The sequence below is a fragment of the Spermophilus citellus genome (assembly GCF_964194105.1).
Source record: "Spermophilus citellus genome assembly, chromosome: 5".
Taxonomy (NCBI): Eukaryota; Metazoa; Chordata; class Mammalia; order Rodentia; family Sciuridae; genus Spermophilus; species Spermophilus citellus.
Window position 1 is genome coordinate 17,475,635 of NC_138186.1, and position 27,721 is coordinate 17,503,355.

Genomic DNA, 27,721 nt, shown 5'->3' on the forward strand with positions numbered 1-27,721 from the left:
GATTCATAACTTGGCTGGCACAGTCCTTGGATCTTGTCCCATGTGTTCCCTTCCTGGAACATTTCATAGTAGAGGTGGTAACAGTCCCTAACACCTGTGTATCTTACCCTCGGCTTTTTGCTTTACAAGAAGCAGCCCACAAGACTCCAGAGTGAAGAAACTCTTCCTCGATACACACATTCAGAAAACCAAACTGGGGTGGTGTATCAGTCAGCCGCACCACCCTGTAACAAGGCGCTGCAGATTGAGAGACACCACACATTTATCTTCTCTGGTTTCTCTTGGCCTCTCTCCTGGACCGGGAGACACCTGCTTTCTCCCTGTGTCCTCACATGGTCTTTCCTCTGTGTCTGTTTCCTAATCTCTTCTTATAAGGACCCCTGTCATATTGTGACACTAGGGACCACCCATATGAGCTCATTTTAATATCTACCTCTTCAAAGACCTCTCTCCAGACACAGTCACATTTGGAGGTACTGTGGGTTAGGATTTCAACAAACAAATGGGGAGACACAGTTCAGTCCTAAACAGACAGTATTTTCTTTGTTATAAAAACTTGACTTTTTTTTTCTTCCCTTTTTGCAGTGCTGGGGACGGAACTTCGAAGATGCTAGGCAAATGCTCCTCCTCTGAGCTAAATCTCCAGCCCATAAACTTGAATTTATATATAGTTTATGGCTTTTAATAATTTAAGAGATACCATCTCTGGTTTAAGCTGCCCTTCCTAACATCATGATCCAATTCATTTTGTATTCAAATAAACATGAGACGTGTAGTCTTTCACATTTGAAAATATGTGAAATCCCTTCCACTTTTGGAATTCCAAGCCAGTTCTTGGTGGGCCACTCTCTAGTATCAATAAAAAGTTGGGGGCTGGGGATGTGGCTCAAGCGGTAGCGCGCTCGCCTGGCATGCGTGCGGCCCGGGTTCGATCCTCAGCACCACAAACCAACAAAGATGTTGTGTCCGCCGAGAACTAAAAAACAAACATTAAAATTCTCTCTCTCCCTCTCTCTCACTCTTTCTTTAAAATAAATAAATAAATAAATAAACAAACAAACAAATAAATAAATAAATAAATACATAAAATAAAAAGTTGAACTCAGAAGCTGGGCACGGTTGATCATGCCCACAGCTACTGCTTGAGCCCAAGGGTTTGAGGCCATCCTGGGCAACAGCAATATTGCCCTTGAAAAAACTTTAAACAAGTAAACAAACACCAAACATTGAACTCAGCACCTGGCATGTGGGGTGATCATGAAGAGGGTCGTGTGCAACGACCCTGGGACACAAAATGAACTGTCATGGACCAACATTCCCCCGCATCTGCTGGTGACTTGAGCCCACTGAGGGTCTGACGCCAGAGGGAGAAGGGCTGGCGCCACCTCATGGAGAGATGAGGAATGTTCCGCTGAAGCCAGTGACACGTCCACAGAGCGATTCCAGGAATCACCAACAGAGGGCGCCAACATCAGGCGTCACATCAAGCTGGTCACACCCCAAACTGCAGCGTGGGTTCCCCTGTTGCACACTTCCCACTGACCTCTAGAAAAGGACGAATTCGAGCCTGACATTGCCTTTGCGGATGATAATTTTGCAAAACGGGTAAACTCATTTAGATAGGTTAGTTAGGGAGACCATGAATCATTAAAAAATAGGCAAAAACTAAGACTTTTCTTTTCCCAGCTTTGCAAGATGACGATGGATGATGTTGTTGGAGTCATCTCTTTTAACAGGGCTGTATGGTCCCCATTCATCCCTGGAAATAGGAGACAGAGGGTCTACCTCAGTGAAGTCTAACCTGCCTGTGGGGGCCTTGAATGCTCCCAGGTGACATGAGCAGCCAGGGCAGGGGACCTCCCCCTTGGAGGAAAAGCACTTGGGACATGAGAGCTGCAGAACACCTCTGTGAGGTGCAAGGGAAGTCTCTGTTGGAAACTTGCAGATCCACTGGGCTCTGGGAAAAACAAAACAAAACAAAGCTGTCACCCACCACACCGGCCTGCTTTGAGCATGAGCCCAAACCTGCTGTCCCCACCCACTGTCCAGACCACACTCCGTCCTGTAAGGACTGGGCTCTGTCCCAGTCTATGAAAAGTCCGAGCTGCTAAAATAGATAAGGTGCTAAGTTTGGGGAATGGGACGCAGAAAAGAATAATTGTGCCTTTGTGGTCTGTCGGGCTGTCTCTCTTTAGTGGGAGTCACAGCACTTAAATATGTAAATAAAGACAACTGTGCTCCAGGGTGCAGGGAGCGCCAAGTAGAGGCTGAGGAGTCAGGGAGGGCCTTCAGGAGGCCGTGAGGAGACCCCAAAGGCAGAGCCAGATTTGGGGCAACAGAGAGAACTCAGAAGAGGGCTAAAGAGGGGACAGATGTCTCACACATGTTTGGGAGTGTCAGCCAGCTGGGGCCCAGGGTCCACTGAGGGTGGGCATCCTGGGCACGGCTTGTAGAGTCGGGGCTGGCCTGGGGTGTGGTCTCAGGCATGGCTGAACTGGGTGTGGTCATTCAGGCGCCTGGTCCATCAGGAGACAGGGTGAGTTGGGCCAGGTTTGGAGGGCCCCTGGAGGTTGGTCGTGGAATACACACGAGTGAGGAGGTGTTTGAGGAGGATCACTGGGTGTGAACCGGCTTCAGTGTGTCCTGGGGTCCTGTGGTGACGGTGGGTGCAGTTCAGAATCCCCTGCCCCTGCACTCTGAGAGGCCTCAATATGGAGTGGACAGACTTCTCTAGGGACAAGAGAATGTGCCCATTGTTTCCTGCTGCTTCTGGTGGCTCGGCAGGCAGGACACAGGCCCTGTGTTGCTCTGCCCCCATGAGGCCCCCAAGGAAGCTATTTCAGATCCCATTTTCTACTGAGGCAGGACTGGGGTGGAGGCCACAGAGGAAATCACTCTCAGGGCCCTGGGACTGGTTGACTCTGTCCTTAGCGAGGCCCATGGGTGGAAATCAAGAGGCGTCCTTGAGACCTTCTCCCCTGCTCCAGCTCCCTGGAGCTCCCTGTCCTGGGTCCCAGTCGTCTGCCCCTCTGGAGGCAGCTGGCTTTCTCATGAGTCTCCCTTTTCTGGAACCGTCCAAATACCCAGAAGCCCTGTTCGGAGACCTAGCAAGGCTGACCAGATGTGCTTGCCCAGGGATCCCAAAAGCGACAGGAAAGACCCAGAGCCCCTGCTGTGCCACCCTGCAGAGAGAAGGGCCTGGCTTGTACTTAGCAGAGTCTTTCTGTTGTTTTGCCTTCAAAGGAGCCTCAGCAGAGTTTTCCTCTGCTCTCCAGCCTGACTCTGCCTTTGGCCTGCATCTCATTGTGGGGGCCACTGAGGTGGCTAAGCTGGGTCAACATCGAGGTGAGCTGCTGGGGCCAACATCACTGCCCCGTGGGGGACCCTACATGACCAGGAAAGTGATGCGAAGACAGGAGCGGGTGGAGGCCAGCACTAGCCCTGGAGTATCTGGATCTGTATGTGTGCAGGTCACTGTTTCTGGACTTTTCCATGGTGTAGGCCAACACACTCTCAGTTTGGGTCTGAGAAGCTGATCTGAGTTGTTTTTTTGTTGTTGTTGTTGTTGTTACTTGCCGGGTTTCTGTTCTCGTGACTAAAAGTCTCAGGGGTCACTCCAGTAGAACTGGGCTGACTGGGCTGCACAAAATAACCACACAAAAGACACAAATACCTTTTTCTTTGGGGTCGCTGTGACAGCTCCTCTGACCTTAAGGGTCCGCAGGAAGAGAGAGAGCGAGAGCACGTGCTGACCCCTTTTATCGAGGAGAAGCTATTCAAATGAGGCCAGGGGTCAGGTTTCAGGGGCTGAGTCTATCTTCATGATGTCCGCTGTCAGCAGGTTGACTGACACCTGGGTAGGCCACACCCAAGGGCACAGTAAGAGAAGGGGACACACATACAAGGCACTTCCATGGAAGATTCTATCCTAAACAGGGCCAGGGCTTATATTACAAAGGAACAGGTGAGCGTAGCTCCACCCATGGGGCTGTAGCAAGACACACCCATGCACGAGACCCCGACCCTCGCACCCAAGAAGGGTGCCACATTTCTGTGTCTGAGAGCCTCAGCACCCAGCTGGGAATGCGACCCAGTCGCGTGTAAGGTTGGCCTCCCACAGTTACTTGCTACCCAAGGCTTCCAAGAGGCCTGTCCAGCCACACGGAGCCTGCAGTCTCCTGACCCATCTCCCTGTCATCTCCCTTCCCGGGCTGCCCACGCGTCATCTGCTCCCATGCCAGGCTACATGGCTGATGTGTGGAGGGACCCACATCTCCACCCTCCTTCACCCAGCAGGGCCCCGCGGGACTCTGCCACTTCCAACCCGCACTCCCTCCTGCCTGGAGGGTGTTGATCACTGGCTTCCTGTCTCATGCTGTTGAAAGAACCTTCTAGAGCTCAGCAATCAGATGGGCTCAAGAACCTTCGCGACTCCTGCCTTCAGCCAGAAAGAACTCGTGTGTTCAGAGCCCTCCCGACTCACCGACCCACGTCCCAGGCGCTGTGAGGGTTCAGGCAGTGCCACCCCACTTCCAGTCCCTCCCTGAGCCCTGCTCCAGTCCCTGGCCCAGCCTTGCTCCTCAAGTCCCTCCAGGCGCCTCTCCCCATGAACTTGGGCTGAGTCCCTGCCGGCAGTGCCTTTCCCCTCTGACACCTCACACGCTGTGCTTTGGCCCCAGGGAGCAATGTCCTTGTGTCCCAGGGTCACCTGCTGCACATTTCCTCTTCTGAGCTTCTGGAGGGCAGAGCCTGTTCCCTCACCTTGGATTTGCTCCCAGGCTGAGCTTGGTACCTGCACAGGTCGGGGCTCAGCGGACATGTGCTGTAGGTGAAGGGACAGAAGCCCAGACCGAGACACCTCCGGCTCCCCAGCTTACGCCCACCCCGCTGGCCTCTTACCAGAGGGTTCCAGGATGCCCCAGAGCCCTGTTTCTCACCCTTGCCGTCGGGGCCACTCACAGGGCCCTCTGACTCCATCTTCCCCTCCCTCCCTCCCTCCCTCATAGGCAGCTGCGGGTTCACTCTGCCATTTTCCAGCAAGATGCGAACCTTGGAGAATCAGGACTTGGGTGTAACTTGGGTGGAGGGGTCAGCTAGGAAAGCAAGGCAGGTAGGAATGATCCGGAGCATTCCAGAGGACAAGGACAAGACAGGGGGCGGAGCTCTGCTCCCCACCTGGCTCCTTTGGGGATCTCCCATCTGGGGCCAGAGGAAGGGTCCCCTTGGGTGAGTATGGCAGGGCAGGGGTGTGGGGGCTGCGGGGGGCTGAGCTCAGAGCCTTGGAGCCCAGTGCCTGCTACCCAGCAGCCCCACTGAGCCCCCGGGCAGGGTGTGGCCCAGGGTTTGTGTGAAGTTACCTGGAAACCAAGTCCAGTCACACGTGCCAGCCCCACGGCACCTCCCCAGTTCTGTTCATGAAGCTGGGTTGCTGTTTCAGGGAAGCCACAAATACAGCCATCCCCAGAGCCAGGGACGAGCAGGAGGACAGGCACCCCCAAGGACATTAATGATCAGGAAACAAAGCATTCTGGGTTCTGAACAGGTGAGGGCCTCAGAGACAGGAGAATGCAGGGGTGCCAGGTGAACAGCAAGGAGACCAAATAGGACTAAGGATGTCAGGAAGGGGAGCTCTGAGCTGAGAACAGGATTGGCTTCCTGCAGTGTGACCTGCTCTATTACCCAGTAAGCCCAGGCTGGGAAGGGGCCCTGTGCTTGAAGTGCAAGGCTTCACGGGCGCCATCTTGAAATCCTCAATGGATGTTATCTTTGAACTGGGCTTGGTAAGCAGAGTTTGATGGACAATGGGATGTGCACAGAGGCTTGGAGCTTTAGCTCACATGTGGTCCTGCCTCCCTGGGATGGGTCTGGGGTGCCCACTCTCTCAACCTTGCCTGGTGATTGCAGGCCCCTTGGTCCCTAGTGGAGACCTGGGCATGGATGTAGGGAGCATCAGGTATGGGTATGGGTGAGCCCCTGAGCACTGTGGGCATTTACCTATGGCTTCCCCATGTTTGTGTGGTCTTACAAATTAAAAATACCAGGACTTTTGAGAGAGAAATATAGACCAAGTTGTTTTCCTGCCTTTTTGGAACAGAGCTTCACACATTCATTTTGTATCAGGTCCTGCACATTATGTAGCCAGCCCTGGCTGATGGACTATTAGAAGTAAGGGTGGCCCAGAGTCTCAAGAAGTTGGGTCAGGTGGAGCCACGTGCTCCTGGAGTTGATGCCGAAGTTGAGTCCAGTCACAGCTTCTTAGAAACAATCAAGAACGTGAAGAAAGAGCCTACAGAATGGGAGAAAATCTTATCTCCTGCAGCTCAGGTAGAGCATTAATCTCCAGGATCTATAAAGAGCTCAAAAAACTTATCACCAAAAAACCAATAACTCAATCAATGGGCAAAGGAACTGAGCAGGGACTTCACAGAAGAAGAAATAAGAATGGTCAGCGAATACATGAAAAAATGTCCAACATCACTAATAATTAGAGAAATGCAAATTAAAACTACACTGAGATTTCATCTTACTCCAATTAGAACGGCAATTATCAAGAATAAAAGTAACAATAAATGTTGGTGAGGATGTGGAGGAAACAGTATATTCTTATATTGCTGGTGGGACTGCAAATTGGTTCAACTGCTCTGAAAAACTTGGAATGGAACCACCATTTGACCCAGTTATTCTGTTCCTCGGCATATACCCAAAGGACTTAAAATCAGCATACTACAGGGACACAGCCACATCAATATTTATAGCAGCTCAATTCACAATAGCTAAGCTATGGAACCAACCTAGATGCCCTACAACAGATTAATGGATAAATATTACTCAGCCTTAAAGAAAAATGAAATTATGGCATTTTTCAGTAAATGGATGGAACTGGAGAATATCATGGTAAGTGAAATAAGCCAGTCCCCAAAACCCAAAGGTGGAATGTTCTCTCTGATATGTGAGTGCTGACCCACAACGAGGGAGGGTAGGGAGGGGAGACTCTAAGTTCACTGGATTAGACAGAGGAATGAAGGGAAAGGGGCCGGGGGATGGGAATAGGGAAGACAGTAGAATGCATCAGACATATAACTGTCCTGTCCTTATACATGATACACGACCAGTGTAACTCCACATCATGTGCAGCCACAGAATGGGATCTCAATTAGGATAAGTCATACTCTGTGTATGTATAATATGTCAAAATACACTCTACCATTGGGACTAGGGAGATAGCTCAGTTAGTAGAGTGCTTGCCTCACATGCACAAAGCGCCTCACACACACTCCACTATCATGTGTATCTGAAAAGAACAAATTCAAACCTTTTAAAAGAAGTTGCCTTCAGGAGGGTGGGGGCCTGGTCCCAGGGTGAGATAGGACCCTCCCTGTGTTCGGATGCTGGGAAAGAGGCCAGATGGGTACTCCAAGGTTCTGGCACGTTTCCTAGACTTCAGAGAGTTGTCCCAGCCAAAACAACATCCCCAAGGCGAACATTTGTAAGCCATCTGCCTTCGTGTTCCCCTGAGGGGCAGCTAGAGGCCCACTCACCCCTGCACCTGCAGGTCAGTCAACTGCAGGCGGGAAATATCTTTAAAAATTGCATCTGTACCGAACGTCCCAAACTTCTTGTTATCATTTTCCCTGAAAAATGCAGCTTGACACCTATTTACATTTGCCTGTTTTCAGTATCATAAGCCATCTAGAGAGGATTTGGAGTGTGCTGAGGATATGTGTGGGTTCCAGACAAATACTATGGAATTTCTTCCCCCTCCCCCTCCTTCCCCCTCGACCTCCCCCCCCCCTCCTCCTCCTCCTCCTCCTCTCTCCCTCCTTCTCTTCCCCACCTCTCCTCCTCTTCCTCCTTTTTTTTTTTTTTTTGTTAATGGGGATTAAAGGGGCACTCTACCACTGAACCACATCCTCAGCTCTTTCATCTTTTATTTTGAGTCTTGCTAAGCGGCTGAGACTGGCCTTGAACTTGTGATCTTCCTGCCTCAGCTTCTGGAGTGGCTGGGTTCACAGGCCTGCACTACCACCGGCAGTTACAGCATTTTACAAGTGGAACTTGAGCTTCCTCGGATTTGGGTGAGGTGGCGCTGGGGTGGGGGGTGGAGCCAACTCCCTTGGTACCAAAGGAGACTGAGAGGCTGAGATCTGGGACTGCCTTTAACTTGGGGAGCTGTGACCTCTCCCAGGCTTCAGAATTCTCTGAGAATTCAATAAAAGTTTGTATGGCCGGGTCCCACCTCCCGAGACCCTGAATCAGTAGGTTTGAAAGTGAGTTTTCCACAAGGAACCCGGGGGGCGGGTGTGAACGCCTCTTAGTGGCTGGGTGAGCAGGTGGGTTGTCCACACCGAGGGTTGTCCCTGACAGGAGGGAGAAGAGTCTCGGAGGCTGTGCCCTCATGGGGAAGGGCTGAGCCATCCCTCAATGCCCACCAACCCATTGAATCCTGCCCCTGAGTTCTGTTCATTTGTCACACAGCAAAAGAGAAGCCAGAATTCATGAGTGACCGTGAGAATAGATGGACAGGGCCAAGGCACGTCTGCCTCCGTAGTTCATAGAGGCTGCCTGCTCCTACCTTTCAGAACTGCCCTTTTGGTGGACAAAACCCCCACCTCGGACACCCCATTGCATCCATGCTGTGGCCTTCTGTTTTAGGATTTGCTGGTGGGCAGTTTCATCTGAAGAGGGCCAGTTACTACCTGGCTGACCCGGGCAAGGCATTTGAACCCTTATCTCTTCTCTGAGGGAGGACTAAGACCTTTGTTGTTGTTGTTGTTGTTGTTTTGGTACCAGGGATTGAATCCAGAGGTGCTCTACCTCTGAGCCACATCCTCAGCCCTTTTTATTGTGAGACAGGGTCTCACTAAGTTACTCAAGGCCTCGCTAAGTTGCTGAGGCTGGCCTCCAACTTGTGATCCTCTTGCCTCAGCCTCCCGAGTTGCTGGGATTACGAGCGTGCACCACCACACCCAGCTGGAACTTTTATGGTCTCAGCTCACTGGGCTTGGGTGAAGACAAGACACAAAAACCTCCCTTTACATTTTTCTACCACTTCTAAATTTCCCCCACTGAGCAGCCTTACTTTAATGTAGAAGCCCCATAGAAGAGCTGTTAGGGCCGCGCTCAGTGGGACTTCCTGTAATCCCAGTGACCCAGGAGGTCAAGACAGGAGGACTGCAAGGTCCAGGCCAGAATGGGCAACTTGGTGAGACCCTTCCTCAAAATTAAAAATAAGAAAAAAGAGCTGGGGATGTACTCAGTGTCTAGTCCTTAGCACCCCAGGGTCAGTCCTTAGTACTCCTCCCCCCAAAAAAGAGCCAGGCTAGTCCCGCGGGGAGGCAGGGCAAGCCCTGCAGCCCTGGCTGGCCTCCTGGCCTGGAAAGCAGACGCCACTGTGCCCACTAATTCCTGCCCTGAGAGCAGGCGAGGCTGGGCAGCCCCCGGGGCCAGCCTATCACTTCCACGTTTGGCTGTGGCTTCCTTCCCTTAAAGTAAGACGGGAAAGGAGTGACCACTTGTTCCTTATTTAGGACGTGGGCTTGGCGGCCTAGACTTGGAGGGACTGCGTTGTTGTTGCTAACGAGCAGCCTTCAATTATAAGTTTAAAATAAACCTGTCCCCCTCCCTGGTTCCCGGCCTCCCTGGGGTGCTGGTAATGGAAAGAGAAAGGGCCCAGCTGCCCGGGGCCTGTGGCTCTGCACCAGGCTGAGGCCAGCGGGCAGCTTCGGCCTAGAGCCAGCAGGAGGCCCCTCTGGCTCCTTCGGAGGAGCCGCTGGAGTCCATAAACATGGCAAATGGCAGGAACCACAGACAGGACCTCTGGGTGACTTGTGGGATGTGGCTGCCTCTGCCAGGGGCTGAGGTAGGGACTGTGGAGGGCTCAGGGTCTGCACTCTTTAAAACCATGTCAGGGTTCCATGATCCTCCTCTTGAGGCTTGGATCAGGAATGTTTCCCAAAGGCCCAAGGTTTGCAAGTGTGGTCTGAGGTGCTACTGGGAGATGGTGAGGCCCTTAAGAGGCGGGGCCTAGTGGAAGGAAGTTAGGTCATTGGAGGTGTGCCTTTGAAGGAGCTACTGGGACCCTGGTCTCTTTTGTTTCCTAGCTGCCATGCCATGAGAACTTCCTCACCACACATGACTGCCATGATGTGCTGTCACAGGCCCCACAACCCATGGACCAATTGACCATGGACTAAAATCTCTGAAACTCTGAGCAAAAATAAACCTTTTCTCTTTATAAGTCGTTTTCTTTTCTCAGGAGTTTTGTTACAGTAACAGGATGCTGACTGACACAGATGGAGTGTCTCTTTAAGAGTTGTCTGCAGTTTTTTTCTGGGTTCATCTTCTGAACTGCTTGAGGCTCTAGACCAGAGCTTCCCAAATTTTAATGTGCTCACGAATCCCCTGGAGCTTTTGTTAAATCGTGGATGCTGACTCAGCACGTGTGTGTGTGTGTGTGTGTGTGTGTGTGTGTGTGTGTGTGTGTATGCCTGTGGTTCTCATTTTTAGCCCACTCCCAGGGGATATGGGTGCTGTGGGTCCCCAGATCCCACCGAGGGCAGTGAGCCTCCTCCTGGTGCCAGGTCTACAGGGTGGCTCCTCTCACCAGGAGGCTGTGACAGGCCTGGCTTCAAGGGGGACTGAGCAGAGTGGGGACGTCTGATAAGCATCAGGGCCTGAGGCAGCCCTGAGGGACACTGAGGGCCGTGCTTTGAGTGGGAAGGTGAGTGGGCTACAGAGCCAGAGGAGGCAGTGAAACCTGAGAGGTCTTAGAGGGCAGAGGCGGACCTCCCACCAGTGCCTGCTCCGACTGCTCCCCTGAACACTGGTGGGCGAAGTGTCCCGGGAGGGTCAGGACAAGGACGGAGCCGTCCATGCCAAGACGTCACAGAAGCTTTAATGACACCTCCTGCCTGTTAACTCACCTCATCTACCCGGCAGTCCCGCCAGGCAGGCTCTGTGGCTCCCCCCTCTTAGGGCTGGGGACTTACAAGGCCCTTGGCCAGGACAGAGGCTGAAGACCGGCTCTGGGCTCCCTCCCCAGCTGCCTGTGAGCCCGTGGGGGCAGGCTGTCTTCAGGCAGAGGACCTGAGTGTGGGATCCCTTTACCAGGGTCCCCCTCCACCTGGACAGATTCCTGAGCTGCCACAAGCCGGGGCCTCTGTGAAGGTTAAGTTCTCTTTCACGTGTGATGTTCTTTCCACCCATGAGAGGTCCCCAAATGAGTCCTCTTCACAGGGACAGAAGCAGAATGGGGGTGTTAGGGGTGGGTGGGCCGAGGGAAGTGGGACATTAGTGTTCAGTGGGTGCAGAGCCTCAGTTTGGGACGAAGAGAACGTTCTGGTTTGGATGGTGGAGATGTCTGCCACCGAATTGTAGGATTAAAAAGGCTAAGACGGTAAATTTTATGTCACGTGCATTTTATCACAAACACAAAGATGTGCTATTCTGGCGGCTTGAACTACCAAGGACCCACCAGAATGGCTTGGCTTGGACATAAATCTACAGGTACAGAGTGGCTGGTGGTCACCTGTGGGTCAAAAACACTGCAGTGGTTTGGATGATGTCCCCCCAAATGTGTGTTAAATAAAGGCTTGGTCACCAGCCTGTGTCACTCTTGGTAGGTGGAGGAAATCTTAAGATTAAGAGGTACGGCCTAGCGGGAGTTCTTTAGGTCACGGGGGGTGGTTCTTTGAAGGTGATATTGGGACCCCAGCCTTTTCTTTTTTTTTGGTATTGGGGTTTGAACCCAGGGGCACTCCACCCCTGAGCCACATCCCCAGCCCTTTTTGTATTTTATTTAGAGACAGGGTCTCACTGAGTTGCTTAGGGCCTTGCTAAGTTGCTGAGGCTGGCTTTGAACTCGCGATCCTCCTGCCTCGCTCTCTCAAACTGCTGGGATTACAGACATGCGCCACCAAGCTCAGCCTGGAATCAGCCTGGACTCCTCCCGACCAGAAACAGCAAGAACATTTGCTCAGCATCAACACCAGCCTCCTTTTCAGGTAAAAGGCAGAACTGTTGATACGTCCGGTCCTTACATTTCTAAATGCCTCTACCCAGGGTCACCCTGACCCCGGGGACTGTGCTCTCTCTGCACACCCAGGTGGCTGGGGTTTGGGCTACAGTGCCTTGTTTATCACACCCCACAGAGCCCTTGGTCTTCAGGGACCAGGCTTGCAGCCCAAATTCTGTCAGGACAGTGACTTCACGCTCACAGCAGGGCAAATGTCTGCTACCTTATCAGCCGAGGGCTGTCCCTGTGCAAGTGTTTGTTCATGATCTCTCCCGCCCCGAGTTCTGTGGGTGTCAGGGCCTGGTGGGGGAAGGCTTGGGGACCACAGGGCTACAACTAGCTGTGATCTGGCAGAAGTACAGGGCACTCTCCCATCTAATCCCAGCCACATGGGGGGCTAAGGAGCGAGGATGGCAAATTTGAGGCCAGCTTCGGCTACTTGATGAGATCCTACCTCCAAATTCAAGGCTGAGAATGTAGCTTGGTGGTAGAGCATCCCTGGGTTCAACCCCCACCCCCAAAATAGAAATGAAACAGAAACAAAAAACTGCAACAGGATAGTCAGAGTGTGCAGCCCATCTACAGTCAGCTCCCCCTGGGGTTGCTTTTAAAGAAACACTCCCGAGGTAGCAGGTCCAGGACTTCACCTGTTGCCACTTTGCAGTGACACATGCCCCACCACGTGGGCTTTGACCAGCCCTGGAGTCACTGTCCCCTTCCCTGGCTAAAACCCACTTGCACTGCCGAATTCTGAGCTCCCAGAGCTCTCCTTCCGTTGGGTGTGGACTCGATCCTGTGCAACTGGGTTGGGGGAGAGGAAAAGAGTTATCGAGGCACAGCAGACAGACCGTGGCTCAGCTGTGGATAACCGATGGTGGGAAGCAGTTGCAAGGGTCCCCCTAGCTCTCGCCGTCACCGTGGACTTCCCACCTGTCCACACTCTCTCCAGGCAGTGCCCACAGCTTCGGCCAAGTGGCTTTTCCAAAAGATGCTCCTGTGGCACAAGGCTTCCCGCAGATGGCCCATGTGGGCAGGAAGCAGCCTGCGACTTCCTGGAGGCACCTGATACCTGTGACCCGCGTAGAGCAGGCGGTAGGTTTGGGGACAGGATTAGAGCAAATCACAGGACAGCGGGATGGGCAAACTGCCGTTTTTAAAATATAACATTTATTGCTTAGATGGTTTGATACAGAACAGCTTTCTTTTCATTCTGAATTTGGAAGTTCTATACAACTGAGTACAAAGAGGAACAAAAAGTACCAAAACCAAACTTGTGATTCTCTGTTCATGTGGCATAAACCAGTTTTGTACATAACATGTAGCAGCAGTTTTTTAAGTTCCCTTTAGAAAAATATGAAATCTACACATTTATTATTGTTTCCTGTTTAATGCATGGGCTGAAATCACTAGGATCAACTTCCTTCTTGAAGAAAGAGAGGAGAGGAAAGAGACGAACGTATGATGAATCTGTCTGAAACTGGCATCCGGCTGCCACGTAGCTTCCCCAGAGCCGCGCGGAAGACAGCCCTGGGATCTTTGTTTCTTTTGTTCACGCAGCCAGGTGTTTCATGTAGTGATTGAATCTCAGCATCGTGTCCATTAATCACAGAGAAAGAAAAAAAAAACTTGCACCTCAAAAAACTTTTCAGAAGATCCATATATATATATATATATATATATATATATATATATATATGCAAAAGCCCTGAGAGAAGGAGAAAGAGAATCAAACAAAATGTATAGGAACAAATTAGCTGGACATGCAAACTAAGCTATGATTCACCCAGCGTTTAAACAAATCACAAATTTCACAGTTTAATATAGGGGAAAGGGGGCAGAACAACAAACAAATAATACACTTGTCAAACTCACTAATAAAATGTGGCAAGACCTTATCGACTACAAGGGTACGGATCAAGGCTAAATAAAGCTTTAGATCAATAGTGATTATTGCGAGCTGCAGCCCCGGCGACCTGTGTGGCGGGGGGCTGACCCCTGCTACATCTCACCGCAGCGTAGAGTTTAGTCATGGCTTCTCCCCACAATATTGCGAGTTTAGTGTGGAGAGTTGCAAAGAAAAACAAAACACAAGGAACCCCAAATAATAATAACGACAAAAATAACAATAACAGTTGTAATAATAATAATAAAAAAAGAACAACTAAGGGATGCATGAACTGGTTTCAACTTAGAAGGCCAAGGGATCATTGGTTCTGATCTGCATTCATCTCTACAGTAAATAAAACCGCATTTTAAACTGGTTCATATATCCCAATACAGTTAAAAATCATATATACCTCAACGATTTTCCTTTCACATGCAAAGATATCACTTTTCATTTTTTCAAGAATATCCACCTTCCTTTGATGTCAGGGTGGTTGGGTTTTAGCTACTGGAAACTGAAATGGAAACAAAAGGGCATGTGTCTCTGTGCAAGGTTTAAGCCAAGGAAGAGCCCGTGGAGCCACAAGGGGCCAGCGGGCAGAGGCCCAGTGGAGGAGCACCTCCCCAGGGAAAGGCCAGAGGCTCCACAGGGTGCAGCAAGCAGGGGCCCCCGGCAGCAGTATGGCTCGGGTGTCCTTAGGGGCTCGGCTCAAGGGCAGGATGCTGGACACAAGGTCAGCGCTATAGGACCTATCGTTTTCGCTGCAGTGAGGGAAGTCTGTTGTCTGCACAGAATGCTCACGAATAAAAGAAATCCCACCTTCTGGCACCCAGCGGTTCGGGCCTCTTAAGAAACTAGTGACACCACATGGGTCTTTAAGCACCAACCCCACGTCGCAGGAAGGTAAATAGAAATCTCTCCTCTTAACCCTTGCATGTAGTTTTATTACCAGTAGTAGTATTTCCTCACTTTTCAATGACAGTAGCACAGCCGGGGGCAAGGCTTGGACTGGGCTTAGCAGGAAGACTGGGATACTTTGCTCACAAGTGACAGGACTGTCACCACCTGGCTTCCTCAAAAACCACCCGTGGCGCCCCCGGGCCTGGCCCGGCGTCTTGGATGCCTGTTCCCTGCCGCATGTGCAGCCTTGCTCTCCCCGATCCAAGCCTTCCTCAGCTGTGTTCCGGGGGCCCGGCCCCTGCTGGAGTCTGCAGCCGCGGAAGAAAGGCCTGTCTGAGTACAGTAGAGAGCTGTCACCGGAGCGTGCCCAGGAACCGGCAGGGGCAGGTTCTGTGGGGACCTGGGGGTGGCCACGCAGGTCTCCCAGGACAAATATTGCCCATTTGTTTCTGCTGACTGCAGAGCCCAGCAAACTGATGAACTAATAATAATAATAATATTAATATTAATAATAATAATAACATATACCTAATGAGAAGGGGGAAAATCAAATAGACAACATCCAGGTACGTTTTCCATAGGTTAAGTTGTTGGGGAGGTAACTCTTCTCTGTAGATTAAGAATGGATGTCTTGGAACTTGAATAGTAACTATTTCTAAGGTGGAAAGAGTAGAAACAAATATGAGGTTGAAGCTAGAGATCTTTCCTGATTTTGGCTTGAGCCGCCTTGGAAACCTTCATCGACCACATTTCCTAATAACAAGGACCAGATCGGCTCCACCGCGGAGCAAACAGGGAAGAAGAAAGAAAAAGGAAGGTCTTTGAGAAATCACATCACATCCATCTTCCCTCTGGTCATTTACATGAAATTATGAAATTCACATCATTTTCTTCCAGTTATTGGCTACGGGTATCCCAGGGCATTTTTTTTCCTCCTGTTCCAGCTCACAGAACAAACAGGACTGTCACAGATTCACAGAAACAAGCTCACACACATCGATACAAAGGGTAACATTAATGCTTAAATGAAGAGGTCCTCCCCAGACAATTCTTTAAAATATCTGTCTTGTTAAAGTCGTTTTGAGCAAACACAACCCCCATGGGACACGGAGGCTCCTTAAGTAGTTAAGGCACTGGAATCGGCACGTGCTGCGGCCTGCAGGGCGCCCGCAAGGCTATGGCACAGGGCCGGTGGCCCGCTCGGCTCCTCCAGCCTCCCGCTGGCTCCTCCCGACAGCCGAAGGACAATGACAAAATCTCCTGAAATGCAGCTCTGAGACGCTGGGCTCCGCTGGCTTGTCTGTGCGAGGGCGAGGCGGGATGTCACTCCATCCCCAGCAGCTGGGAGGTGGCCTCGGCCGGGGCCAGCGCGGGGTGGGCAGGCCTCTTGCCGCACAGCTCCAGCAGGTCTTGCACCAGGGCTTCTGGGCCCTCGGGGTCGGGGTCGCCTGGCGCCTGCTCCTTGGGGGCTGGCCGGCCCTTCTCCTCCCGGTGGCCGCAGTCCTTCCCGGCGCTGGCCAAGCTCTCTCTGCGGCTCCGGGTGACGGCGACGTGGTTGCTGGTGCTGGGAGCCGACTCGGCCTCATTCTCTGAGACTGGGTTGTTGCCGCTATGGGTGGACTCATCCTCGCTGTCCTCCTCGGGCCGCTCATCCTTGTCACTGTCCTTGCCGTGGTGCTTGCCGTGCCGGGCTTTCTGGTGGATCCGCTGGTGCCGGACCAGGCTGTGCTTGAGGGTGAAGGTCCGCTCGCAGGTCTGACACTTGTAGGGCCTTTCCCCTGAGAAGGGAGAAGAAATCCGTCTGTTAGCCCAAGGCCACTGGCCCTGCCTCCCCGACGGCAGTCAGGACAGTGCACCCAGGGCCAGGACTCCCCCACTCAGGGACAGCCCTCCTGTTTGGCGCAGGGGACACAGGAGTTCCAGGGGCCGCATCCCCTCCCCTTTCCTCTCAGCCCAGGCGTTCTACAGCTGATCCCGAAACCAAGATCCTAGAAGCAGAAGCCTTGGATATGCAGTCTGACCTGGCCCAGAGAAAAGCATCTCGTGGAAGGCCAGGATGGTCCTCTCCGGGGCCCATGGGGACAGCAGCTCCTCCTAAGTCAAAGCACAGATCTCTGTGTTCCAAGGTGGAATTTCCCAAAGGCTCAGAGACCCAGCGGCCAACAGCTGAGAACAGCACCTGTCAGCAGCCCACGAACATCGCCCTGCTGAGAGCCGGGCCCGGGGCTCTTGGCGGCGAGCACAGGGCCCAGCGGACAGTGCGGAGGCTGGCTGGGTGCGGGTGGCCCGCAGGCACAGCTGGGAAGGGAGGAAAGTGGAGACCCACAGGGCCTGGCAGGGTTTCTCTGGGAGGGAAGGACGGATGGCCCTGCCCAGGTCACCTCACTCTCCTACACTCTCCCAGTGGCCTGGGGCTCTGACTCCGTCACTGCTCTGGGACCGAGGTGGGTCCCCCTCATCTCCCCTTGGTGGCCCGGGCCCTCCTCACCTGTGTGGGACCTCATGTGCCTGGTGAGGTCCTGCAGGGACCAGAAGCGCTTGCTGCACACGCTGCAGACCTTCTTCCTCTTGTCCGCCTTGCTGGCCGTGCTCCTGGGGGAGTCCGTCTTTGGTTTCTTGTCATCGTCGCTTTTCTCCGAGGACCTCTTCTCGGCTGCGCCCTCCCCGTCAGAGGGGCCCTCTGTCTCCTCGTTCTGCTTCTCCTCGGAGGCCTCCCTGGTGCCTGGGGCTGGCTCCACTTCAGGGGGTTCAGTGGGCTTCTCTTCAGGCTCAGAGGCAGGGACAGACGGTGGCCTCTCGGCTGCTCCGCCAGCACCCTCTCCCTCCGAAGGCTGCGTCTCCTCCTCATCCTTGGGCTCCTGGTGGCCATGAGCCTTCCGGTGGCGGCTCAGGGTGCCCAGGAACTTGAAGCTCTTCCCACAGGTGTCACAGGCATGCTTCTGGTCCTGCTGGGCAGAGCCCTGGCTGCCCACGGGGCCCGCCTCACCCTGCAGCTTGAAGTCCATCAGCTTGCTGGCCAAGTCGAGGTCCAGGCTCTTGTTGCTGGCCGTGTCTTCCTCCGGCCCGTCGGCGTCCCCAGCGCTCACCTCCACGCCACACTCTTCCTCCAGCTTCTGCTTCTCCTCTGCCCCTTCCTCTTCCCCCTTCCCAGGGGAGGCTGCCTCTGCCTTGGCCTCCTCCACAGGAGGATCCGCTGCAGCCTGGCTGAGCTCCATGGCTCCCTCTGATGGCAGCTGCTCCTTGTCCCGTGCGGTGAGGTCCAGCACCTCACCTGCCACCACCAGTGTTTCCGAGTCTGACTGGCTATCTGTGTGAGCAAGCACAGCAGGGAAGGGGTTCAGATGGGATGCACAAAGCACGTGCCTTTGAAGGGCTCTACTGGGACATGGCTGGATCCACCCTGGTGACCTGGGCCCCAAGCTCAGTGAGGATTTCTCATCCCCAATCCTCGTCACCCCTGACATCCCTCATGAGGGCCAACATGAACCGACTTAAGGAGGGTGAACCAGCCTCCACATCCCTGCAGGAGGTTCCCAGGGCTGGCTGTGTCTGGGCCTCCTGGCCTCCACTGCCCTGCCCCAGGAAGGTGAGTGACTCAGGCAGTGTAGACAAAGGGCTGCAAGATAGGAGAGGGTGCATTCCAGAGACTGGTGGCACTAGGGAAGTTGAGGAAGCCAAGTTGTAAGTTATCTTTCCAGTGCAAAGAAATTATATGAACATGCATCACACACAGGACCACCCTCCCAATCCTCTCAAATGTGGTCTCTGATGAGTCCCATAGAGAACGACCCTGAGCGTGAATTCTGTGTTTATAGCACACAGCCTCTCGCCTGCCAGCTCATCTCTAGGTAGAGGTCAGAGGCAAAAGGAGACATGCACACCTGCAGCACTGGAGGGTGGAGAGACATTCCGCAGGGGAGGACCACCTTCATGCCAGGAGAGCAATCGAGGAAGGCAGGAGGCCCTAAGGGGCTGTGGGGCGGGTGCGAGTGGGGACAGGGAATTGTGGGTTGCAGACATCTCACACTTCCTGCCTCTTGCTTGTTCCCATTTGTCCTCTCTCCACAGCAAAACTAGACGGGGAAAGTCCACTGGCTTTTAATGACCTTCTGAAGAGAGAGCACTGTGGCAACTGTAATGACGCCCAGCAGGTCAGAACTGAATGAGGACCTAAGGACTGTAAGTATGTGCTGTGACAGTAAGGCAGAAGCCGGCAGGGCCTACCGGTCAGGTGGAGATTCGTGTCCAGTTCATCACTGTAAGCACTCAGAGGTGCCTCGGAGTCAGACGGACGGAACCCGCTGTTCCCAGCACATGGGAGGTTCACGCCCTCAACACGCCCGTCTCCGACCACAGTGCTTGAACTGAGCAAAGATTCACATACCTAACCTGATTCTTGCTTGCTGGGGCCAGCCACCCCATAATGTTACCCCAGGCCCTTCAATCCTCTTCAATGTCACACATCCCATTATCTGCCATCAAGGTGTTCCTGGGGCTGGGATAGGAGCTGGTATTGCCTCTCCCAATATCCTCAGAGATGATACCTGCTCTTCACACCCCTGAAGTTTGGGGCTCACCTGTAACCATCTCTGTGACATTCTACCCACAAGACTGCCTTGGTTTTACTCCGACTGCTGTTGGGTATCAAGACATGTCAGAGGGGAACATGATTCATGTTTTTTTTTTTTTTTTTGACCAGAACTAGGACTTCTGAGAGATGCACACCAACGTTAGGGCGCATTGAGGAAAACTCAGATGCTCATTTTCTGGAAATATTTGAATAGAGAGCATCTCCAGAATGGATTTTGGATAAACTCTACAACAAAAATGCAGTGCGCTTATTTGTTGGCCTTGTGGGTAATCTGTTTAAAAAAGGTTTGATCTCTAGTTACTTCCACTTTGCTCCAGTATATCCTACACTATTTCTCTTATTTTTTTTCAGTTAAAAAAAAAATTTTAAAGAAAGGGCCTTGTGGGGCTGGGGTTGTGGCTCAGTGGTAGAGCGCTTGCCTAGCATGTGTGAGGCACTGGGTCCAGTCCCTGGCATCACATAAAATAAAGATGTTGTATCCATCTACAACAAAACAAAATAAAACAAAAAAAAAAAAGAAAAAAGAAAAGAAAAGAAAGGGTCTTGCTCCTCGCTATGTTGCCCAGGCTGATCTTGTGGGCTCAAAGAATCCTCAACCTCGGCCTCCTGAGCGGCTGGGCCCGTGGGCACATACCACATCCTGCGCAAGAATGAACTGCACAGAACATATTTCAGAAGATAGATCCAGAAAAAAATCAAAATGAATTCTGAAACACTAAGACCACACCACTCCCAGGTCCTTCCTTAGGGTGGATAATGGAAGGAGAATTCTGCTCACTTTCTCTTTGAACAAAGGTGGTGTGGCTGTCTTCCACCAAACTTCCGCTAGGGGGAGTGTTTTAGCCCCTCAAGTTCCAAGCAACTTTTGATTCTTGGCAACAACAGACTTAACCTGTTCACATACCACTAATATCCACCTCAAAAGGCCAGGTCCTGTTTTGACCCTCTTCAACACTCACATTGCCAAATACAGGTGGCCGAGCTGATGGCTTTGTATAAGCAATGCTACTTTAAAAGCAAGCACTGATTTTCTGCCACCCATCTGTCCCTCTTCTCTATGGTGGTGGGGGGGAGCGGGAAAAAGCTGAAGAAATCCTGATAAGTAAGGAACCCACAGCTCCCCTTGAGGGACAGCGCACACCTTCCTAGGTGCTTCAGTTAAGGATCTCCTGCTCCTGGAAATGAAACGCTACCTCACGAGGCAGACACGATCGATCATCTAAATAATTAATCTGATGGGTAGAGCTGTTCTGTCTGCGCTTCGCCTGATGATTGGGATCAACGCTGCGGCCCAGTCCACAGGGACACATGGGATTTTTGGGGTTGGCAAGCGTACCACCACTAAGGGAAAAGTTTAAAAACGTTCATGTTTATAGTCCTACCCGGCTACCTGTACCATGGCTCTTCTAGACAGCGTCCAAGGAGAACCAAGGAGGGCATCCTTCAAGGGCAAAGGGGGCCAGGCACCTCTGCCCAGCAGAGTGCAGTTTCAAATTCAATACAGCCCTCTGAAGGGAGAGCCGCTCCCCGCACTACAGCATTTTTAGCACCATTTTGGGGAAAATATCTGAGGTGCATTTTCACGAAAAATCTTATGGGACTGAAAAAGTCACATGGACATTAGAAAATATTAGAGATTTTAAGAAAATGCAGTCTAGGCATATAAACTTAGAAACCTCGAGAACTTCCTGGGTAATTTCCTGACTTTAAAAAAAATAGTCTGTTTCTCAAAAGTCTCACTTTATCTGCCCAGGAGGGAGCCCGCCAAACCCGCATCATGCCCCGTTTGTAAATCTCTCCTTGAAGTCCCTGGATTGTGTGCCTCCCTGACCTGCTTTCTTTCCCTCCTGAATCTCAGTTTCTTCTCACCATGAAATGTGACCACAATTAAACCAGACCTATAACTTCTCTCAGCTGGTTTCACATTACAACATTCGGTGACTTTTCTTTTCCCAGTTTTGTCCCTTTACAGAAAATCTATACAACTTCTGGGGCAGGGCCTTGAAAAAACAAAACTTGTCACTGTAAACTTAAAGCCAAATGCGCCCAGAGGCCAACGTTTGGTGCTGAAGCAAAGCTCGGAGTGTACATCTTGATTCAGCTTTGTATCTGGGGATCCACAGCCACCCCCGGGGTCAGCAGCATCCCAGGGTTTTCCTTCCGTATGGGAAGGATGCTGGGTGCAAAGCGAGCCCGCGGCACACGGTGAAGAAGACTTGTTGGTAAAACACGGGGACCCAGCTCCCGCCCCTTCATCAGCTGTCTTCCCTCCTTCGGAACTGGTGTGGAAAGGATCACATGCTGCTTTGTAAACCAGGCTGCCAGAAAACGTTCTGGACCAACAGGTGCCCTGGCAGCCGAGGGTTAAACATTAACAGGAAGGTCTGCAGGAAAGCGAGCTCTGTGGGCAGCCTGGCGGGCCTCCTGCCACTTGGGCAGCAAGTAGACCATCCTCGGCTCACGGGGCTCTTCCAGGAGCAGGGTGCTGTAGGCATCATAGCTTTCTTTACTCAGGACCTCAGTAAACTGTGTGGAAATGGAGTCTGGGGAATGGAGTCAGCAAAACCAGCACTTGGCTACCCGTCGGGGTCTGAACTGGAGGAAGGGCGGGGCAGGTCAAGGGCGCTTGGAATCTCTCTCTGGTGGGAGGTATGTGGAAGGCAGGGCCGGTTCCCCCCAGTGGGATCAGTTCTCGTCCTGGAAATGGTGCCCACTCACTCCACTGTGCCCCATTCCCTCTGACCCCGAGGTAAGGACTAATAGTGTGGGGTGCCTCCTATGCCACACAGACCCCCTCAAGCTCAAGGCGTGAAGAGAAGCCACGGGCACAATTAAACTCCAGAAAAACAGAGCTGGGGGAACCACCTTGGCTTGGCTTCAAGCAGTGGGAGATCTGGAGACGGCAAGCACTGAAAGTCTGCAGAACCGAATCCAGTATTAACACCACCCTCACTGTTCCTTTTGTAAGTCGTGGTGACCTGCAGTAGCCTATTGTCGTTTGTTCTGGGGGTGGTGCACCCCAGCAGCCTGGGACGATGGAGGGCATTGAACTGAGGACTGAACTGAGGACGTGGGTAAATACAGAAGCCGAGGGAGAAGGGTGGCGGAAGCTGAGTGGGCAGCTGTTAATTGCTCTGTAGGGTCTGGGGGAGGAGCACACGTCAGCACAGAGTCACACCGGGTTCAGGTCAGGCAGAGACGTGATTAAAGAAAGGACATGCAGAGTGCTTCTCAAACAAGGACAGTCTTCTACTGGAAGAGAGTTACTGAAAAGAAAAACACCCCACCTCCTCGCCCCACCCTGGAAGGGCTCAGCACCCCCAGTTCCTATAATAATACACGGATGTCCCAGTAAGCCCCTCCCTGCTCCGGGATGCTGCGGAGGCTGGGGCTCCCCAGACCTTTAAGGTTTCACATTCCTTGTAGAGGGGTTCATACCCAGAGCTACAGAAACTGTACACCTCCCACAGATCCCACCGCCCAGCACTAGGAACAAAGGCCACCTTCTGCTAGGAGGGTGTCCATCTTCCCTAGCCACTTCCACAAGTCACCTAGGGGCATGCCATTGGTTCCCGCATTCCCTGGGCTCCTGGCTCCGTCGTCTCGTAGTCTAGGCCCCTCTGACCCAGGAGCCGCGCTCCCAGTCCTCAGCACGCCCTGAGCTGGCTGCGGCTGTCGGCGGAGCCCGGAGCAGCGCCCTCCGCTCTCCTCCTCTCTGGTTCTCCATCACCTGGAGGCACTACCTGTGCTATCATGGGATCCAACATCACTCTCTTTTGGGGGGATAAGCCCGTTTCTTCTCAGGGAACAGGTGGTAACTCCGTGTTTGCGCAACTGGTGGCGTTCACAGTTAGATTTGGTAGAAAAGAAGGCATCGCATTTTTGACAAGGGAAGGGTTTCTGACCTGAAGCAGGAAAAAAAATATATATTTATCTGGCTTTCTAATGCAATAAAAAAGAAAAATCGCTTTTGATTTATTCTCTTGGGATTACTGGCATTTGCTCTCCCCCACCCTCCACCCCTTCCTTTTAATAAACAAAATTCATTAAAAACAAAACAAAACACTGAGAAATACCAATGACTAGAATGATAATGATAAAGTTCCCTCATCTGAGTGAATTGGAATGAGCTTCTGTCTTCAAAATACTAAAAGAAATTCAACAGTGAAACCAAGATATATACGTTTAAATAAAGTGATGGCATTAGCATTAAAATTATTAAATAATGACAACAAAAAATAAGAATGAAGGGATTTCAGACCCTGGTAAGACAACACCTGTATTAAACCACAAAGAAAATACAAGTGATTTCTAGCTTGGAGAATAATACAGATGCTGGGGACCCCAAGGGGACGAGGAGACAGGTTCGGGCTTCCAGGAGGGTTCCCGAATCCCTGGGTCACCTCAGGGACCCATGGGAGAAGTCAGGGAGTGCCCCCTTCATACAGCAGGTCCCCATTCTAGCCACAGGTGGCTGTGGCTTCCCATGGGGGGCAGGAGCAGTGCATCTTCCTAGGACCCCACCTGTGCGACTTATTGGGACATACTGCAGTGACTTCTGCCCAAGGTCACTGTGGTCCTCACGGGCAGAGCCTGGAGGTCTTCTTGTCCCATTAAAGATTCTTTGCTCCCCCTGGTCTGAACTCTGGCTTGGAAATACGTGAGTGACCAACACACATAAGCAAGTCTGCTCACCCCACAGATGCGCAGCAGAGGACCCCCCTCCCAAGTCCCAGCTCTACAAATGGGCAAATGGCTGAGAGGAGAGGCCCTCCTTCCCTCCCCAGGGGAGCCTCTGCTTTGGCTGGCCTATCCTCTCCTTTTATTTGGATTCCTTTTGCACTGTAAACACCACGTTGCAAAATGCAAGTGAAGCTCCTCTGATACCGTCCCATGTTTGTGTGGATGAATGGGAGGGCAAGGGCTGGTGGAGTAGGGGTGAGAAAGGGGAGGAAGAGAGGAGAGAGGGGAACAGGAAGAGGGGGAGGAAGGACAGAGAAAGAGGAGGAGGGAGAGAGTTAGAGGGGAGGGAAAAGGACAGAGGAGGAGGGAAGGATGGAGAGGAATGAGAAGTCCAATAGGGAGAGAAACGGGTGTGAGGGGAGAGTGAGAAAGAAGGGGTGGGACAGGAGGAGGAGGAGGAGGGGAAGGATGAGGTGGATGAGGCAGGCTTCAGGAGAGAACAAATGGAGGTTCATCCTTTGCTACGTCGCTAATTTCTTCTTTCTCCCCCAGTCACACACTGTAGATCCTAGTGTCCAACCTCACAGTGGAAAAGATGTCAGGTACTGAACCCTGGGACCGCCAGGGCCAAACACCAGCGTCCAGGCCTGCAGGAAGAGCCGCTAGCACAGCTCCCTGGAGACACAAATCACAGACCTTTGGCCTTCGGTTTAGATTAGTGTTGTAATGTCCACTGAGCCTGGGCTGGGGCAGTGCTCGGGGTCAGGGGCTTGCTGGAGTGCTCAGTAAGGCCTGGCACCTGGGGTGAGCGGAAGGGCCGCAGGTTTCCCAGGACAAGGAAGGGGCAGCACCACTGGCACTGCCAGGCTGCACAACTCCAGGTGACGCTGTTCCCAGGGCATGAAGACATGTGGCCAGCAAGACTGAAGCAGCAGCGTGGCCAAACTTGTGTGCCAGGAGTAATCCAATACATTGATTCCTTTCTGAGCTCAAAGACTTTAAGACAATGCTTCCAAATCTCCTTTGGAGCTGGTTATGAACACAGACAGGCTGGGGGTGTAGCTCCGTGGTGGAGCCCTGCCTAAGACGTGCAAATCCCTATGGGAAACCCAGGAAGGGCTGAATCAGAAATCCAGGATACGGTACGTATGCTTTTGGGGAGCCACACAAAATAGTGGAGAACCCATCAATTGCTCAGAAGAGCCCTTCTTTTTGCAAGTGTTTTTTGCTAAACGTATATTTAAAAAAAAACTAAAAACTAAAAACTAAAAACCCACACTAATTTTTTTAAAAAAATCATGCTTTTGTGCAACTAGTTGTAAAGTACTGGTGCATCTTCCAAATTATTTCTTGCTGTTCATTAAGAATTGAATATAATATTTAAGGATTTCAAGTAGGAATAAAATACTGCTCCTTTAACGTTTTATTGTCAAAAGGCAGTATGGAGTCAAGTACAGTGGTGCACACCTGTAACCCCAGCTTAGGAGGCTGAAGTAGGAGGATCACAAGTTTGAGGCCAGCCTCTCAATTTCATGAGACCCTTTCTTAAAATACAAATAAAAAGGTCTGGGAATGTAGCTTGGTGGTAGAGCACTCCTAGGTTCAATCCTCAGGACCAGAAAACAAAACACAAGCAAAAAAACAAAACAAAACAAACAGAAACACCTCACATTTCATTTCATTGAAAATGTCCTTCTATTTTAAATAGCAGTGGTCTCTATGGATAGCAGAAATATTGAGCCCTTTTAGTATTTTAAGACAGGTTTTTAAAACACTTTTGGCTGGTCACCTACAGTGGAAAGTTTCACATGATTTGATTAATGTGGTAACTGTCCCACGTTGCTACTTTAGAAGGGGAGTTTGTACGAATATCTGTAACCACAGTGAATCCCCCTGGTACCCAAGGGTCATCCCTCGCCCCCAACCCCAACCCCAGGCCAGTCATCCTCTGCATAGACCACCTCAGAAAGGTAGAGACACGTGGCGTGGAATGGTCTTCTCCGGAAGGCACTGGGCAAGCATGACCAGGGAGAGCGAGTTGGCCAAGGAGATCAGGACCTTGGCTCTCAGGACCAAGACCAGAGATCTGGGAATATTTCTGTTCACTTCCCAAAGGAAACCAGGGTTCGGGGGGGGGGGGGGGGGAGGTCGGGACCTGGATGGCACACCTCGCAGCTGCCTTTCTTTCTGTAACAAGACAACACAGCTCAGCTCGAGGCCCCTGGTTCCTGCCGCAACTCCTCTACCCTGGAGGCGAAGGTGCCTTCCTTTTGGTATTTTTCCCTCTACATTTGGCAGAGGTGTAAAATAAAATAAAATAAAAATAGAAAGGGCCGGGGATGTGGCCCTTGGTGGTGGAGCACGCCTCGGTTCCACCCCCAGGACTGGATTAAAGGTAAGGACATCTGGTGTTCAGGGTGCCTTCCGCACCCGAGTGAGGACATCTTATTCATCTGAACTCTTGATGCTGGCTGCCCGATAGTGGGGAGGAGGGTCTCGGTGGGAAGAGCCCTGAGGTGGCCAGGAAAAGGAGCTTGAAGCACCAGTGACAAGGCGAGCAAGCCAGACAATCTCAGTGTCGAGAGCTGGAGGGAACTTGGACGTCACCCGGTCCCAAGCCTGTCCCTGGGCGATGAAGAACCAGAGCAAAGAGAAGGAGGAAGAAACGAGGGCAGAGACAAGAGGGACTGGCTGTGTTTCCTGGCACAGTCCTCCCCCAGCTGCTTAAAGGCAAGGATGAGAGGCTCACCCGGGGCAGTGTTGTTCTCTGAGGAGGTGAGGAGTTCAGGGAGAGAAAGGTTAAGGAACCAGGAACTGTCCCCATCGGCAGGAAGCTCCGGGCTGGGAGAAAGCCAGAGAGGGACAGGAGGAAGAGGGCAGGTGTGTGGAGAGCAAGGCAGGGACATGGAAGACGCCAGCTTCCTCCTCAGATGCAGTTCCTGGAGCCTGAACGGGGAGAGGCGAAGCCGCAGCGCTGTGACAGTGCGGGCAGCTGGCAGGTGGATCCCCTATTACAACACCATTCTCGGAATAAAAACTATCAGCTTTAATACTACACTTAAAAACAAAACTCCAAAACACCTTCCCTGTCATACCTCCTTTGTTTACAGGGTTGCTGCTGAGTCTTAAGTATATGCCTCAAGCCATGTTGTCAAGTTTTGGAGGGAGCCTAAGAAGACAGGGAGCTACGTGACTCTGAAGGACAGCAGAGCTGCCGACCAGGGGAATTTCAGGTCTGTGGGAAGACGATTCCCCCCGTCTTTTTCCAGGTCTAAAGCTCGATGAGTGGGAAATGTTCTCACACAGCACCAGACATAGCAGAGTGCTCAACATGGCGTGATTTAGTCAGGTGATGCCGACTAAATCCCTGGACGGTGAGTAGTGGTGCCCAGGAAAGGAAAGGAAGTGAGCGGAAGACAGCGGGCACCAATATTTACATGGGGTACAACACAATTCTGCAGTCGCTGAGATTTTAATCCACAGCATTCCGATGCCCAGCTGCGCTCTCCCTGTCTCACACCACTTCCCAGTCTTCTTCATGCAGGCATGGGCAGACAGGCCGGCACAGGAGGGCCTCCACGAGGGCACCGGCAGGCCATGGCGATCATGGGCGGCTGCAGGGAACGGTGGCTCTGGTGTGGCGCTCTGG

At 52.1% G+C, this 27,721-nt stretch overlaps 1 protein-coding gene across 6 annotated transcripts in view; it reads right to left on the minus strand.

Moving 5' to 3' along the window:
* Positions 1–15,327: 15,327 nt before the first annotated feature.
* RREB1 (ras responsive element binding protein 1) overlaps positions 15,328–27,721 on the minus strand; it is a 130,672-nt gene continuing 118,278 nt past the window's right edge. For 5 of the 6 annotated variants that reach the window (XM_081294671.1, XM_081294673.1, XM_081294668.1 and 2 more), the window contains 3 exons: positions 23,133–23,294; positions 17,287–18,105; positions 15,328–16,576 (listed from right to left, as the gene is read on the minus strand). In XM_081294671.1, coding sequence (XP_081150797.1) covers positions 16,122–16,576; positions 17,287–18,105; positions 23,133–23,294 — 1,436 coding nt within the window. In that variant the 3' untranslated portion in view covers positions 15,328–16,121. The remainder of the gene's footprint in view (positions 16,577–17,286; positions 18,106–23,132; positions 23,295–27,721) is intronic. The other variant, XM_081294672.1, reaches the window with a different exon arrangement.